At 42.2% G+C, this 16,773-nt stretch overlaps 1 protein-coding gene across 1 annotated transcript in view; it reads left to right on the forward strand.

Annotated features, from left to right (window-relative positions):
* Nucleotides 1–486: 486 nt before the first annotated feature.
* Hsf5 (heat shock transcription factor 5) overlaps nucleotides 487–16,773 on the forward strand; it is a 31,805-nt gene continuing 15,518 nt past the window's right edge. Inside the window, exons 1-3 of the mRNA XM_048366488.1 lie at nucleotides 487–1,299; nucleotides 7,202–7,576; nucleotides 14,591–14,688. Of these exons, the coding sequence (XP_048222445.1) occupies nucleotides 651–1,299; nucleotides 7,202–7,576; nucleotides 14,591–14,688 (1,122 nt within the window). The 5' untranslated portion in view covers nucleotides 487–650. The remainder of the gene's footprint in view (nucleotides 1,300–7,201; nucleotides 7,577–14,590; nucleotides 14,689–16,773) is intronic.

Raw genomic sequence — 16,773 nt, forward strand, 5'->3', positions numbered from 1 at the left:
CCTCCCTGCCAGGAACCTCAGCTTCATCTAACCTTGGGCATGTTGGGTTGAGCAGAAAGTACCGGCTTGGAAGATATCTTTAAAGATATCAAATGTTCGCACCGGAAACGGTGGGCATTTGTACTTTGGAGAGCCGGGCAGCGGTGCTGTTACAGATCGCCGTCCTCCGGGACGGGCTCAGCGGGCCCCAATGCACACGCTGCATTCGGCTGCAGCCCTCCACCCTTTAACCCTTCGTGTTCCGCCCTGGAGAACCGAGAACCGGGAACTGGGGCTTCTCTCTTCGCAGGACTTGGAACTCCCCGGCGGGCAGCGCTCCTCCGTCCACGTGGGAGCGGTTTGGGGCCCTGAGTCCACCGTGTCCCGGGACCCACCGAGCCCAGGGGCGCCGGGACGGACCGCAGGGGCGCCGGGCGCGCATCCCCACCTGGGGGTCCAGCTCGCGCCCCATAGGCCGCGCGGGGCAACTCGAGGCCTCATTGGTCCCGCCGAGGGCAGGCCCGAGACTCGTGCGCCAACGGTCTTCGGGTCCTGGGAGGCCGGGCACTGGCAGGAGGGGGCAGGGCGAAGCGAAGCGAAGGCCCCGGGGGATCGAGAACGGTGGGAGAGAGCCAGGCTCGGCGGGGCGAGGCCCAGGCCCGGGCGGGGCGATGGAGGAGGCGCTGCTCTCCACTCCCATCAACCCTAACAACTTCCCCGCTAAGCTGTGGCGGCTGGTGAACAGCCCACGCTACCGCTCGATCCGCTGGGACGGCCGCGGCGAGGGGCTGCTCATCGACCAGCCGCTCTTTGAGGCCGAGCTACTCAGCCCGCCGGGGCCGGGGGCCGGAGGCGGCGGGGGTGCTGCCGCCGGGGGCGCGGGGGTCGGCGGTGCTGGCGGTGCTGGTGGCGGCGGCCTTGGGGCCTCCTCAGCCGAGCCCGAGCTCTTCAAAACCACCAACTTCACCAGCTTCATCCGCCAGCTCAACCTGTACGGCTTCCGCAAGGTGGTACTGGGCGGGCCGGGCGCGGCGGGGCCCGGGCCCGGCGGGCCTGCGGGCGACGGGCCGCTGCACCACTTCCACAGCCCGCACTTCCGCCGCGACCAGCCGCAGCTGCTCGTGCACCTCAAGAGGCTCACCAGTGCCAACAAGGCCAAGCTGGCGGCCGGCCTGGAGGTGCCTTGCCGCCCGCCCAACCGCTTCCAGCGGCTCCTCATCACCTCGGCCTCCGCCTCCGCCTCCGCCTCGGCCTCCACCTCGCCACTGCAGCACCAGGACCCGCCGCTGGCCCCCACGGGGTCCCGGCCGGAGCCGCATGGTGAGTCCCAAGATGGAGCCCTGGCCCCTCCACCTGGGCCCTTGGGCCCCACGTGGAGCAACTGCCACTGCATCACTGCACAGCGCCTTTCCCCACATGCTGGCCTGCGAGGCTCCGGAGACTGTAGGTTCCATCGCCTCCTGCCAATCTCACCAAGGCCCTCCAAAGTTGAAACCCCAAGCAGTTTTCCGCCTTCCAAACCTCTAGAACGTTTTACATCCCCCAACAGCCAGCCCCTCCACTGTGAACATCTAGAATAGGAGCTCCTGGGTTGCAAAGAAACCCAGAAGGGCCGCCCTTGCTCTAGAAGGAAATCAGAAGTAGTCACTGCACCGGCGAGGGCAACATTTAACACATTAAACCAACCAAGGCAAAGTGCAACAGGTACCTGGAGTGGAAATGTGTTCTTGAAGAGACATTCGACTCTCCACCTGTTGATACATCTAAGAAATCTTGGAAAGACGTGTCCAGACAATAATATGTAAGGTTCCGAGTCAAGTGTACAAAGGTAGATGTTTGTATGTAGGGTGGACATAGAATTCTAGATGGTTTGCAGATGCTGCTTCTAAGTAGAATAGATTGGTTGAACATTGCTTTTGTTAGAATTCCTTAGAGCTGGATGGTGCCTTGAGGTGTTACAGACAAGCATAAGGCCACATGGTTTTCTTTATAGCAAGTTTTTGTGAAAATTAATTTTAGAAAACAGTCTTTGGTTTCAACTTTTCAGCATTGAAAGAAAAAACTATTTTCTGAAGTTCAGAAACCATGGGTGATGGTGTCTTGATTTTTTAAAAATGTTTTTCTTCCTTCTAGGAAAGTGAGTGTGGCAACATAACATTTCTCTGTTTAAAGAGTTCGTGATATGAAGCAGTATACCAAAGGAAGCAGCAGAATATAATAAAATTCATATTCATGCTCCACCTTTAACTAGGAGAGTAATAAAAATATTTTCAGCATGTTAGTATGAATTTAGCATAAAGAAGTCTGAGTTATTTTTGCATTATGAACATAATTGTACAAATAAACAACACAGTGTTCCATTTCACCTAGGTGAGGTACTCAGGCAGTACCTTATCCATTGGAATTTAGACTAGATTGTATGTCTCTGGAGTTTAGAAGATAAGGAACTAAGTTAGAGTTCTAGAAACAAGTTGACAAAATAGCTGTGGGATAGGAATGTTCTAAAGGAATTCTAAAGGAATATTAAGCTATTTGCATGTGATGACCATTGATTTTGATGGGAAATGGTATGAGGAATGGCAGTGGAGACAATTCCATGGAATATATTTGACAAAAACTCTACACCGACATGTCTTTTATTCTTTCTGTTTAATCACAGACTTTCCGGTTAGTGGGCAGGAGGAGAAAATGGGTTAACTACTTCAAAAGGAACATGTAGAAACCAACTCTTGCTCACTTTTCTCTTTGATCTTCTTTTTCCTTTACCTATCTTAAGCATAGTTGTAGTCGAGTTAAAGTTAAAGCAAAACAGAAGCTATCTAGAATCTGATTGAGTTTATAGTTGAATCACTCAGCATTTGTTGAAAATAGTGAATTCATACTTTTAAGGAGACACGTTATTCCATATGCATATGTATACATATTAGGTTGTCATTTTCATGCATTTCTTATTTTTACCTGTTGCTCTGTACAGAAGGACATCTGGTGTTTTTTATCTATACCAGAGGCTTCACTAGATAATTAATTGTGTTTTTGCCTTAGGAGGGATTTACTTCTGTTGTAAATTCAAAAATACTGGTACAGCTTTGTTTTGCTCCTAATGTGTATTCAAAGTCTTTAGCTGTTCTTTGTTCTTTTTCTTTCTTTTTTGTCTGTCTTGGGGCTTGGAATCAGCTTGGGTGCTATCCTTGACCTCTTTTGCTCAAAGCCACATTCTAACACTTTGAACCACAGTCCCACTTCCAGTTTTCTGGCAGTTAATTGGAGATAAGAGTCTCTGGGACTTTTCTGCCTGGGCTGGCTTCCCACGGTGCTCCTCATCTCAGCCTCCTGAATAGCTAGGATTACAGGCACGAGCCACCAGCACCTGGCTCTTTTTTTTTTTTTTTTTTCTCACTTGATTTTTGTTCTGCCTTGGCTCTATGTCTGATAATGCTTCTGCTTACTAGTTTCCATTTGTTTCCTATGTTCTAACAGCTTGTGATTTTAATAATATTCTTTTACAGTAGAATCAGGCATAAATATTTTAGGTCTTATTTTTCCTCTTTCTTTCTTTTTTGGTGCCAGCCCTGGGACTTGAACTCAGAGCCTGGGCACTGTCCCTGAGCTTCTTTTGCTTAAGGCTTGTACTCTACCACTTGAGTCATAGCTTTACTTAGGTTTTTTGTTTTTTTGTTTTTTTGATAGTTTAGTAGAGATAAGAGTCAGACACAAACTTGTGTCTGAGTTGGCTTCAAGCCACAATCCTCATATTTCAGCCTCCTGAATAGCTAGGATTATAGGCATGAGCCATGGGGGCCTGGCAGGATCTTGTTTTCTTTTTTTCCCCACTCCTAGGGCTTGAACACAGGACCTAGGTACTGTTGCTGAGCTTCTTTTACTTAAGGCTAACACTCTACCACTTGAGCCACAGCACCACTTCCGGCCTTTTCTGTGTATGTGGTACTAAGGAATCAAACTCAGGGCTTTACGCATGCTAGGCAAGCACTCTACCAACTAAGCCACATTCTCAGACCTTGTTTTCTTATTTAGACAACTGCCACTTGATAAGAAATGTGAAAAATCCCTTTTTCCCCCTTGTTTATTTTTGTTAATTGCTTTTAGGGCAATACTTTTTCCATTATTTGTTAAAATATTCTAAACTAGCAAATTTGGGAAGTGGGTAATGTCTCCTTGCCTGGACACAAGTTTCAACAGGCAGTTTTGAGATTCTTTCCTGGGAATTCATTAGAGCCCATAGAAAGAATATACTATTTGAAAAATATAAATTCATCTTGTCCTACATTTCCAAAATTCTGAAGTCATACTTTGCTAAATATATCTCAGTGATGTTCTGAAGATTTTAAGGTGAAGTTCTGTAAAATTGCTCAGAATAGAGCCCTATAAGCTAATCCTTAACAGAAGAGCTTTATTTATTCCGAAATTTAGGTGACTCAGGAACTGTGAAAAGTAACAACTCAGTTTCCTTTTTCTTTTCCATTTTTTTTGCAGTTATTTTTTTTTATTGAATTTGGAGCTTGTGAAAACTAACCTTCTTTTCCTTTTCCCTTTCCTTTCCTTCCTTTCCTTTTGCAGGTCCTGGGACTTGAACTCAGGTCCTGGGCTCTGCCCCTGAGCTTTTTTTGCTCAAGCATAGCAATCTACAACTTGAGCCACAGTTCCATTTCTGGCTTTTTAGTGGTTAGTTGGAGATAGGAGTCTCATGGACTTTCCTGCCTGGCTGGCTTTGAATCCTGATTCTCAAATCTCAGACTCGTGAGTAGCTAAGATTACAGACAAGAGCTACCAGAGGCATGTGGCTATAAAAAGTAACAATTTCTTTAGGAAAACAAAGCATGTCTAATAGTTTCATACTGTATGTACATATGAAATGGTTAGGGGCTGGGAATAGGGCCTAGTGGCAAGAGTGCTTGCCTCATATACAGGAAGCCCTGGGCTCGATTCCTGAGCACCACATGTATAGAAAATGGCTAAAGTGGCATTGTGGCTCAAGTGGCAGAGTGCTAGCCTTGAGGAAAAAAAAAAGAAGCCAGGGACAGTGCTCAGGCCCTGAGTTCAAGGCCCAGGACTAGCAAAAAAAAAAAATGGTTAGTCAAGTAGAGTGGTGTAAACTGTTCTTTGAACTTTAAAGGAAAGGTTATTTTAACAGGTCTGCCATTTGCCTATATTCAGTCTTTTGAACCAGGCATTGTTGTTTCACTTTTGAATAAAGAGTCCTTGCTTTCTACTGATTCAGAATTTGTGTTGTTAGTATGTGTACATGTATTTGTTCATTCTTGGCATCAATACTTTATTCCTTAAGGAAATTTAACACTAGAAATAGATGTGTAATATGTTACATGGCTTATTATTTAAATATTTGGGAATACAGGAACGTGAGAGATCTTTTAACATGTTGTTTATCACTTGGATTGCATGATTGGTTTTCCCTGTTTTCAGACTAGCTTAATAAAAGGAATTTGTGAACCACATCTAATATACAAACCTCTCCTTAGGTATAACTTCCTTTATGCTTAAGAAATCCTTATCTATAAAGTAATTCATTTTGCAGCACATATGCCCTTCCTTTTTTCAGTCAACACTATTACTTTTTGTCTCTTCCCTCCTTTTTTTCTTTTTACCTTGCTGTATGAGGAAAACCAAATACTTGTGTTGGAATCTTTGAGCCTGGATATGTGGATTTAGACCAGCTTCCCTATGATTCAAATGTCAACCAGTGTTTACTCATGTTTGGGAAAGGATGCTACTAGCGATGCTCTAAAGAGGAGAGAGGAAAAGGCCAGGGCCTTCGTTCTTGTTCAACTTGCTTGCTCAGCTTGCACAGTACCACTTGAGTCATACCACTAGCCTGGCTTTTTGCTGATAATTTTGGAGATAGAATTCACACTTTTCTGCCTAGGCTGGCTTTAAAGCTTCATTCTCCAGATCCTCCTGAGTAGTGAGGATTATAGGCATAAAACCACTAGTGCCTTGCTTTACAAATAAGAACAGGGGCTGGGAATGTGGCTGAGTGGTAGAGTGCTTGCCTAGCATGCATGAACCCTAGGTTCGATTCCTCAGTAGCACATAAACAGAAAAAGCTGGAAGTGGTGCTGTGGCTCAAGTGGCAGAGCGTTAGCCTTGAGCAAAAGAAGTTCAGGGACAGTGCCCAGGCTTGAGTTCAAGACCCATTACTGAAAATTTAAAAAAAGTACATACATATAAAAAATTGAAAGGAAGCAAAAACATTACACTTGTTTTTGTTTCATGTTATGTCTTATTTGTTCTACATATTTCTTTTTTGTGTGTGATAGAATACCATTTTCCTGTTTTGCTTGTTGGTTTTGGGGTCTTTTTGTGTGTCATTGGGACTTGAACTCAGGGGCCTAGGTGATTCCCCTTAGGTTTTCTTTCTACTCAAGGCTGTACTGTACCACTTGAGCTGCACCTCCATTTCTGGCTTTTTGATGGTTAATTGGAAATAAGCGTCTCAAGGACTTGTCTGTCCAGGCTGGCTTCAACCGGAATCCTCAGATCTCAACCTCCTAAGTAGCTAGAATTACAGGCATGAGCCACCAGCACCCAGTATCCTTTTGCTATTAAGACTCTTAAATGGTTTGAAAAGAATGAATAGCAAATTTGTAAAATGGAGTTCATACTTTGGAAAAATCTCAGTCAGTCAGTGAGATAAAAGGTAAGATGGGTTGGATGTTGGTGGCACATGCCTATCATCCTAGCTATTCAGGAGGCTGAGATGTGAGGATCCATAGTTCAAAGCCAACTGGAACAAGAAAGTCCACTCTAAAACTGAAATGGAGCTGTAGCTCAAAGAGATAGAATACTAGCCTTGAGCAAAAAAGAAAAGCCTAGGGACAGCGCTCAGGCCCTGAGTTCAAGCCCCAGGACCGACAGGAAAAAAATAAAAAAAGCAAAATGGCCGAATAATGTATAAAAGCTTTTTACATTAAATATTTGATTCAACTTCTGATTCAGTTCTAGAGTTTGGCCACCCTACCTTTTATGATATATTGAAAACCAAACAAAAGTTTGACTATTCTTTCAGCAATGTATGTGTCTGTTCTTATATTCTGGATTCTGAACTTGTTTGTGCCCCAACTAAATTTCTGTCGTGTTTAAAATAGCTGATAGATGAACAGTAGGATATTTTTTTGACTTACTGTGGTTTTCTGTGTCTGATAGTACAATATAAAGGTAGTAAATGTGCTCTTCCTCTTTTATGCAGGACCAGTGGCTGTAGGACAATTTCACCGGTCATTCCGGCGAGATAGTTTGTCTCCTTATTCCTACGTATCAACTTCATCCCACAACCACAGCACTTTCCCTCTGAAAGGTTTAGACCGGACCCCGATTCCTCCCAGAACATGGCAGAATTCTCTTGGAATGCACCCTGGACAAGTGGAGACATCTCCCAGTTTTTCAGATAAAGGGGTTCCATTTCCTGTACTGCAGAGATTTCCAACAGAGGTTACCTATACGTTGCAACCCAACGCCACATCTGTACATGTTCAGCAAGGTACTCAAACAATGGTCAGCTCCTCCCAAAAGTATGGTAACTACACACCCTCAGCACAGTACTCCCAAGCCTACTATCCAACAGGTATGAGAAATTCATGTTCAGTGGCTTCTATTAAGGTAATTTATAATGTCATTTGTATTTTTAATTGTATCTTAATCTCTGAACTGAAAAGACAAACAGTAGGAATATGTACCTGAGAAATGTAAGACATATTTAAACAATACATGCTGTTTTCTTGTGTTCTGAGAGATTTTAAAATCCTCTTGGTACACGAAGGTATATATATCTAATGAAATGGAACTTTTGTATGCTCAAAATGCATTCTAGGTTAGAAATTAAGATTTAGTGCTGGGGCTGGGGATATGGCCTAGTGGCAAGAGTGCTTGCCTCATATACATGAAGCCCTGGGTTCGATTCCCCAGCACCACATACAGAAAATGGCCAGAAGTGGCGCTGTGGCTCAAGTGGCAGAGTGCTAGCCTTGAGCAAAAAGAAGCCAGGGACAGTGCTCAGGCCCTGAGTCCAAGCCCCAGGACTGGCAAAAAAAAAAAAAAAAAAAAAAAAGATTTAGTGCCCTGGAACCTTCCTTTAACTCTACAATTGTATGGTATTTATTTCAGTTTGTTTTTTAAAATATTATTTTTAGGGGTTGAGGATATAGCTGAATGGTAAAGTACTTGCTTAGCATTGTAAGACCTATCACTGAAAAAAAAATATAGTACATATTTTATATGTAAACTTATAATTTTATTACCTCATAATGAAATCATTTTGGTATCTCAGAAATGAAGATGAATAACAGAGCATACTCTCTGAACTTGTTTACTAAATGTGGTGAAGAGTGGAGCTTTGCATTGTTCATTCCAGCCAACTAAGAATCAGGGAATAACAGGCAGGAAAAACTGACAGTGGTGACTGAGCCTGAGCTCACCCAAGAGCATTGAGGACATGCTGGTGGATGCCATGATTGGGATCTTTCTGCTAGTGTTCATCTGTTGTACTTCTTAGAGACAAAATTGTTTTTTTTTTTTTTTTTGGCCAGTCCTGGGCCTTGGACTCAGGGCCTAAGCACTGTCCCTGGCTTCTTCCCGCTCAAGGCTAGCACTCTGCCACTTGAGCCACAGCGCTGCTTCTGGCCGTTTTCTGTATATGTGGTGCTGGGGAATCGAACCTAGGGCCTCGGGTATACCGAGGCAGGCACTCTTGCCACTAGGCTATATCCCCAGCCCCAAAATTTTTTTTTAATATAGCTTTTTGCAAGATAATAGTCTTTCATTCAAATTATGTTCTAATATTTAGAAACAATATATGCCTTTCCCAGAATGATAAAATAGGATGATAGAAAAAAGGGATAAAAGGATGAGAATATGGCCTAGTGGCAGATTGTTGCCTCACATACATGAAGCCTTGGGTTCTATTCCTCAGCACCACGTATATAGAAAAAGGCAGAAGTGGTGCTGTATCTCAAGTGGTAGAGTGCTAGCCATGTGCAGAAAGAAGCCAGGGACAGTACTCAGGCCCTGAGTTCAAGCCCCAGAACTAGCAAAAAAAAAAAAAAAAAGAAAAGAAAAGAAAAGAAAAGAAAGAAAGAAAGAAAAAGAAAAAAGAGATAAAACTTTCTATGAATTAAGAATCTGGGAGAAAGGGGCTGGGAATATGACCTAGTGGTAGATTGCTTTGTATGCATGAAGCCCTGGGTTTGATTCCTCAGCAGCACATAGATAGAAAAAAAAGAAAAAAAATCTGGGAGAATTTATTTTCTCAGTTATGTAGCTCTAGAAGCAATCTCTAGAGTTTTTTTTATTTTTATTTTTATTTTTTGCCAGTCCTGGGGCTTGAACTCAGGGCCTGGGCACTGTCCCTGAGCTTCTTTTCCTCAAGGCTAGCACTCCACCACTTGAGCCACAGCTCCACTTCTGGTTTCTGTGTTTTTTTCTGTTTATGTGATACTGAGGAATCGAACCCAGGGCTTCATGCATGCAAGGCAAGCACAATACCACTAAAGCACATTCCCAGCCTGCAGAGGTATTTTTGTTAGATCATATCTTCCAGGGTTGACTAAACAAAATAAGTGAAAGGAATACACATTAGAAATTAGCTGGGTGCCAGTGACTCATGACTATAATCCTAACTGCCCAAGAACGTTCAAAGCCAGCATAGCAGAAACGTCTGTGAGACTCTGATCTCCAGTTAACCATCAAAAAACTACAAGTGGTGATATAGCTCAAGTGGTAGATTAAGGACAAGGTCTAGGCCCTGAGTTCAAGCATTAGTACTGGCATTAAAAAAAAAAAAAAAGTAAAGAGTCTAGGGCTGTGGTTTATAGAGCATTTGCCTAGTGTGTACTATACTATTTTTGGTGCTGGTTTCCAGTCCTAGCACTAAAGAACAAAAAAGTGCACAAGTGTTACTTTAGATTTTGTAGTACATAACACATATAAAATAGAATCTTGTGGTATTTTAGTCTTACTCTGTCAGTTATTAAAAGGATAATTGAATTGGCTAGTTTGGTTTTTTGCGAGGCAGACAGTAGTTTGTACTCAGGTCCTCATGCTTGCTAGGCTGGTGTGCTACTGCTGAGTCACACCCTTACCCCTTAATTGCATTAGTATGTATGCATTTTCTTATTTTTTGCAACACTAGGGTTTGAGCTCAGAGCGTCACAATCAACATATTTGGTTGGTGTTCTATCACTTGAGCTATGCCTCCAACCCTAGTTTTTTGTTTGTGTGTGTGTGTGTGTGTGTGTGTGTGTGTGTGTGTGTGTGTGTTTTGCCAGTCCTGGGCCTTGGAATCAGGGCCTGAGCACTGTCCCTGGCTTATTTTTGCTCAAGGCTAGCACTCTGCCACTTGAGCCACAGCGCCACTTCTGGCCGTTTTCTATATATGTGGTGCTGGGGAATCGAACCCAGGGCTTCATGTATACGAGGCAAGCACTCTTGCCACTAGGCCATATCCCCAGCCCCTGGTTTGAACTTCTGAATCTGGCCCTTTTGATATTTATTAAAACAATATGATTTTGATACCTCCTTATCTATCCTGCCTCATTTCACCCTAAATGACTTTGATCCCTTTTAAATTTAAACCTAGTGCAAAGAAGTGATGGTCTCTCTTCTGTTAGCTGCTTTGTGCTGAGAGTGGACTGTTGACCCTACCTGGAAAAATACATTCTTAATGTGTGTGTGTGTGTGTGTGTGTGTGTGTGTGTGTGTGTGTGTGTGTGTGTGTGTTGGTCCTGGGGCTTGAACTCAGGGCCTGGGTGCTGTCTCTGGGCCTTTTAGCTTAAGGCTAGCACTCTATCACTGGAGCCAGAGCTCCATTTTTGGCTTTAAATTTTTTTGTTTTAGTTTATTGCAGACAGGAGTGTCAAGGGCTTTCCTGCCCTGGCTGGCTTCAACTATGATCCTCAGATTTCAGCATCCTGAGTATCCAGGACTACAAGTGTGAGCCACTTGCTAAGAAAAGTAATGTTTTTCTTTAAGGAAAACAAAGCAAATGATAGCTTCCCTATCCTCATATTTTAAAATAATATTATGTAGCAACCACTATGACTAGGCACTTCGAACAGAACTTTTCAAATGTTAATTCCTTTAATCCTCACAACAAATTTATCAGATAGGTAGTGTAGTTACCCTCGTTTTATAGATGGGGGAGAGTGAGACACAGACACAGCTAGGAAGGTAGTGAGTGGCTGGCTGGGAAACTGGACAGTCTGATTAAAACATGAGTCCTTTGCCCACTGTGCTCTTCTGTTATCTTATTTGCTTCTTGTAAAGAGGTCTTTGGGTTTTTTCATCTTTTTGTTTTTGGTAGGGGGACTTGAACTCAGGGATTAGGTGCTGCCCTTTAGCTTTTCCTGCTCAAGGCTCATGCTCTACCATTTGAGCCACACTTCCAACTTTTGGCTTCTTTGGTGGTTAATTGAAGATAAGAGTTTCACAAACTTAACTGTCTCTGCTAGCTTGAAATCAGGATCCTCATACCTCAGCCTCCCATAGCTAGGCTTGAGCAACCAAAGTTACCTCCTCCACACACAGCTTTGCTTTGCTTTTCCCTCCCCATTCCTCCCCTCCCCTTCCTTTCTCTCCCCTTTCCTCCCCTCCCCTTCTCTCCTTCTTTCCTTTCTTTTGCTGGTCCTGGGACTTAAAACTCAGAGCCTGAGCTCTGTCCTTGAGCTTTTCTTGCTCAAGGCTAGTGCTCTACCACTTGAGCCACAGCTCCACTTCCAGCTTCTTTCTGGTTAATTAGAGATGAAGAATCTCCTGGACTTTTGTGCTTGGCTGGCTTTGAACCAAGATCCTCAGATCTCAGCCTCCTGAGTGGCTAGGATTACAGGTGTGAGCCACTAGCATCCATTTCCAATGAATTCTTTTAGAAAATATTTTACCCAAAATACATCATCATTGAAATATCAAAGAATAAATGTAACTATTTATTTGTAAAGAAACATTTTTCGGGGGCTGGGAATATGGCCTAGTGGTAAAGTGCTCGCCCTGTATACATGAAGCCCTGGGTTCTATTCCTCAGCACTACATATATAGAAAAAGCCAGAGCTGTGGCTCAAGTGGTAGAGTGCTAGCCTTGAGCAAAAAAAGAAGCCAGGAACAGTGCTCAGGCCCTGAGTCCAAGCCCCAGGACTGGCCAACAAAACAAAACAAACAAAAAACACCTTATAATTCAGAGACTATACCCTTATAATTATATTAAAATTGCTCATTGTTTCAAATCATTTTTGGGGGTGGGGGGCACAGTCCTGGGGCTTTACTCAGGGCCTGGGCTCTGTCCCTGAGCCATTCTGTGCTCAAGGTTAGCACTCTACTATTTGAGCCACAATGCCACATCTGGCTTTTTCTGTTTATGTGGTACTGAGGAATTGAACCCAGGGCTTCATGCATGCTAGGCAAGCATACTACCATATTCCCAGCCCCCATTGTTTCAAATCTTTCTTTGTGCAAACTTTCATAACTTAAATTGCACATTATATGATGCAAAAATAACTACTTAAAAAATCAATAGTCAATAGTGGCAAAATAAGCATTTCAGTTAATTTTTATAATCCTTAGGTTAATTTACTTTCAAATATTAAGATATGAGATTATTTAGTAATTTTTTTAAATTTTTTTGCTAGTCCTGGTGCTTGAGACTCAGGGCCTGAGCTCTGTCCCTGGCTTCCTTTTGCTCAAGGCTAGCACTCTACCACTTAAGCCACAGCACTACCTCTGGCCTTTTCCATATATGTGGTGCTGAGGAATCAAACCTAAGGTTTCATGTGTACAAGGCAAGCACTCTTACCACTAGGCCATATTCCCAGCCCCTATTTAGTAACTTTATTATCACATACAGGATATTAAAATTGTGGACATAAAAAGGGAAAGTGACCACATACTAATAAAGATTCCTTTGAAGATATTCAGCAAGTAGACGTTTAATAAAATTAGATGTTATATTTCAGAGCATGTACTTTGAAGTTTGACTACTAACACTGTCCTTACCAGCTTTGTAACTCTTGGCAAATTACTTAATACCTCTGAGTTTGAGCTAAGTTATTTTGTAAAGTAGTGTTAATGTCTCATCTGATTGTTCTTTGAAACAATATACATAAAGTATCTGCCACTGTGCCTGGTGCATGGTAGACGCTCAATACTGCCATCCTCTGTTTAATCCAAAGGTGTGATGTTATAACTGATTCTCATTCACACTGGAGAGTCTCTCTCTGGAAAAGAGGAGACTCAGCCTATTAAGACTTCATCTGTAAGTATAACTATTGCAGTACAGAGTTCAATCTTTTCATGGTGTCCTACCCATAAAGAAAAAGTTTGGAAAACATATGTTTGGACTTGATCCCCAGTACCACTAAAGAATTATTTCTTTAGTAAAAATAATAGCTTTTATAATCACATTTAATGATAATATTTTAATAATATTTGTTGATTGTTTGCTATTTCTCATTACTGTTATATGTGCTTTATGAGTAGTAGACCATTCATTCCTTACCACAACCATATTAACTAGGTGCTGTTATTATCTTTATTTTATTAAAATTCTGAAACGGGCTGGGAATATGGCCTAGTGGCAAAGAGTGCTTGCCTGGTTTACATGAAGCCCTAGGTTCGATTCCCCAGCACCACATATATAGAAAATGGCCAGAAGTGGCGCTGTGGCTCAAGTGGCAGAGTGCTAGCCTTGAGCAAAAAGAAGCCAGGGACAGTGATCAGGCCCTGAGTCCAAGGCCCAGGACTGGCAATAAATAAATAAATAAATAAATAAATAAATAAATAAATAAATTCTGAAACAATACCTAAAGAAATTAACCTTGATAAGATGCACACAACTATTAAATTGTGAAGCTGGAGTTCAAACCAAGAAATCTGGCTTGAAGATCCACATTCTTAACCACCTGTCTAACTGGTTAAAAGTTTTTGCTTGTATTTCTACAAGGTGCATTGTTTGATGGTAAAAACATTTGCAGAGTATTTGCTCCTTATTTTAATCTTTAAAGCACTCCTCCTCCAAGTGTTTGTTATTGCTAAAAGTGCTTGAAACAATTGTGTACAAATTCTAAATATAATATGCTATTTTCAATAAAATTAAATTACTGTTAATAAGGAAATGTTTAATCAGAAAGGTAAAAAAAATGCCAAAGAAATCACTTATAAAAATCAAAATGACTGCTTTAAAATTTTATATTACCAGGAGCTGGTGGCTCATGCCTATAATCCTAGCTACTTAGGAGATTGAGATCTGAAGATTGCAGCCCAGCCAGGAAAGTCTATGAGACTCCTATCTTCAATTAACCACCAGAAAGCCAGAGTGGTGTTATGGCTCAAAATCTGGAGCATTAGATTTGAGCAAAAGAGCTCAGGGACAGCGCCCAGGCCCAGAGTTCAAGCCTCATGACTGACAAAAAAAAAAAAATTGAAGTGTATAATATGACCATATTATTATTTAAAACAAATAATAGCATCTAATTGAGTTAAATAATTTTTTTAGACTTACAAAACGAATTATGTGGAGTTCCAGATTGGAAATTGCGATGCCTTGACTGCTGTAGAGGTTTCTTTGGGCTGATGGCTTCTCTGTTTGACTTTGTTCCAGCTGTGCTGCAGTGCTGCTCTCCTTCCACCCACATGGATGCTTTAAGTAGTTGTGTCACTCCCACTGCCTCTTCCTATGCACACTGCAACTACTTCCAGGTAAGAGTCTCAGACACACTACTTTGTGAACAATGCTATTGATCTGGTAAATTTTCAAAATATAATTAAAACTTGTTGTACCAGTGTGAGCTTGAGAACTCAGGGCTTAGGCGCTATCCCTGAGCTTTTTAGCTCAAGGGTAATGCTCTACCACTTGAGCCACAGCTTTCTGATTGGAGATGAGTCTCACAGACTTTCCTGCCTAAGCTGTCTTCAAACTGCAATCCTCAGATCTCACCCTTCTGAGTAGCTAGGATTACCTGTGCTCATCTCAAAAGTGTAAGTTTTTATGGGTAGCCAAAGGTAAGCTGTGGATTATGGGCTCAGTTTTCTCCATTTTAAATCAAATAGAGAAGATATGAATGGTATGTGAGCATTCTTCTTGACTGGCACTGTTTACGACTGTAGCCATTAACTACATGTGGACTTTTGTTAGTTAATTAGCTCTACCACTTTGAGCCATAGCTCCACTTCTGGTTTTCTGTTGTTGTTTTTTTTTTTTTTTGGCCAGTCCTGGGCCTTGGACTCAGGGCCTGAGCACTGTCCCTGGCTTCTTCCCGCTCAAGGCTAGCACTCTGCCACTTGAGCCACAGCGCCGCTTCTGGCCGTTTTCTGTATATGTGGTGCTGGGGAATCGAACCTAGGGCCTCGTGTATCCGAGGCAGGCACTCTTGCCACTAGGCTATATCCCCAGCCCCTTTTTCACTAGGCTATATCCCCAGCCCCCCACTTCTGGTTTTCTGATGGTTAATTGGAGATATGCGTCTCACAGACTTTCCTGCCTGGGTTGGCTTTGAACCGTGATCCTCAGATCTTAGCCTCCTGAGTAGCTAGGATTCCAGCTAGTCCTAAAAGAGTTTTGGTGTATTGTATGGTGCCAGGATTCGAAACCTAGTAACCTTACTCTAGGCAAGCACTTTAATATTGAGCTATATTCCCAGCCTAAGAGAACAAAAAGGTTGTTTTGGTGTTTGTTTGTTTTTTTTTTTTTAAAGAAAATTTATGTAGGAAGTACATAACTGGATTGTTTGAATTGTATCTGAGTATGAAATCAGACCCAGGAACTTAGTTGGACATTCTTCAGGGTCACTGTCTTCAAGCATAATAACCCAATCTGTTCATCTTCCCTGAAGGGACATACCTATCCCACAAATTAGATGTTGTGTGTAGATTCAGATATTCTCTCCCATGGATTATGCTAAAGGTACTCTCTTGGTATTTATATATTATCTTCAATTTTTAAATAAATTACTTAAATTTTTTTATATAAGATTTGTTTCTTGAAAACATAGCACAAGGCAGGGCACAGTGCCTCATGCCTATAGTTTCAACTACTTGAGAGGCAGCAATTGGGAAGATTATACTTTGAATTCATCTGGGCAAAAATTAGGGAGACACCCCCATTTAACAAACAAGTTGGATAGGGTGGTTCTTACCTGCAATCCCAGCTATCAGGGAAGCATAGGTAGGAGGACATGGCCCAGGGCTGTTCCTGGACAAAAATCACAAGACCTTATCTGAGAAACAGTCTAAAGCAAAAAGAGCTGGAAATGTGGCTTAAGTGGTAGAATGTTTGCCTAGTGAGCACATGAATGAGTTCAAACCCAAGTACCACCAAAAGAAGGGAAAAATAAAAAGATAGTACATGTTCATTTTAGGAAAATAAATAATAAGTGGGCATAAAATTTAAAAAGAGAAAATACTTCAGATTCCACACTCAAAAATTAATGTAATTACTAGTGAGAATGTACATGAATCATATATTGTCAGGGTTAAGAACAGATCTAGAGTCAGGCAGACTTAAGCTTGAAACCTAGCCCTACCAGTTATTTTACATACTTTGGACAAATGATTAAGTTTCTCTATACCTTAGTTTTAGCTGAACTTTGTGTTATGTAATCCTAATCCTCATAATCGCGAAGTAGAGGAAGAAGGATTGTGAGTTTAAGGCCAGCATGGGCTAGTGAGACCCTGTCTCAAAGAACAAACAAACAGAATAAACCAAAAGCCTAGTGCAAGTGGTTCTTGCCTATAATCCTAGCTACTCATGAAGTTAAGATCTGAGGATCTAGGTTGGAAGCCAGC

Source organism: Perognathus longimembris, chromosome 17 (assembly GCF_023159225.1).
Source record: "Perognathus longimembris pacificus isolate PPM17 chromosome 17, ASM2315922v1, whole genome shotgun sequence".
Lineage (NCBI taxonomy): Eukaryota > Metazoa > Chordata > Mammalia > Rodentia > Heteromyidae > Perognathus > Perognathus longimembris.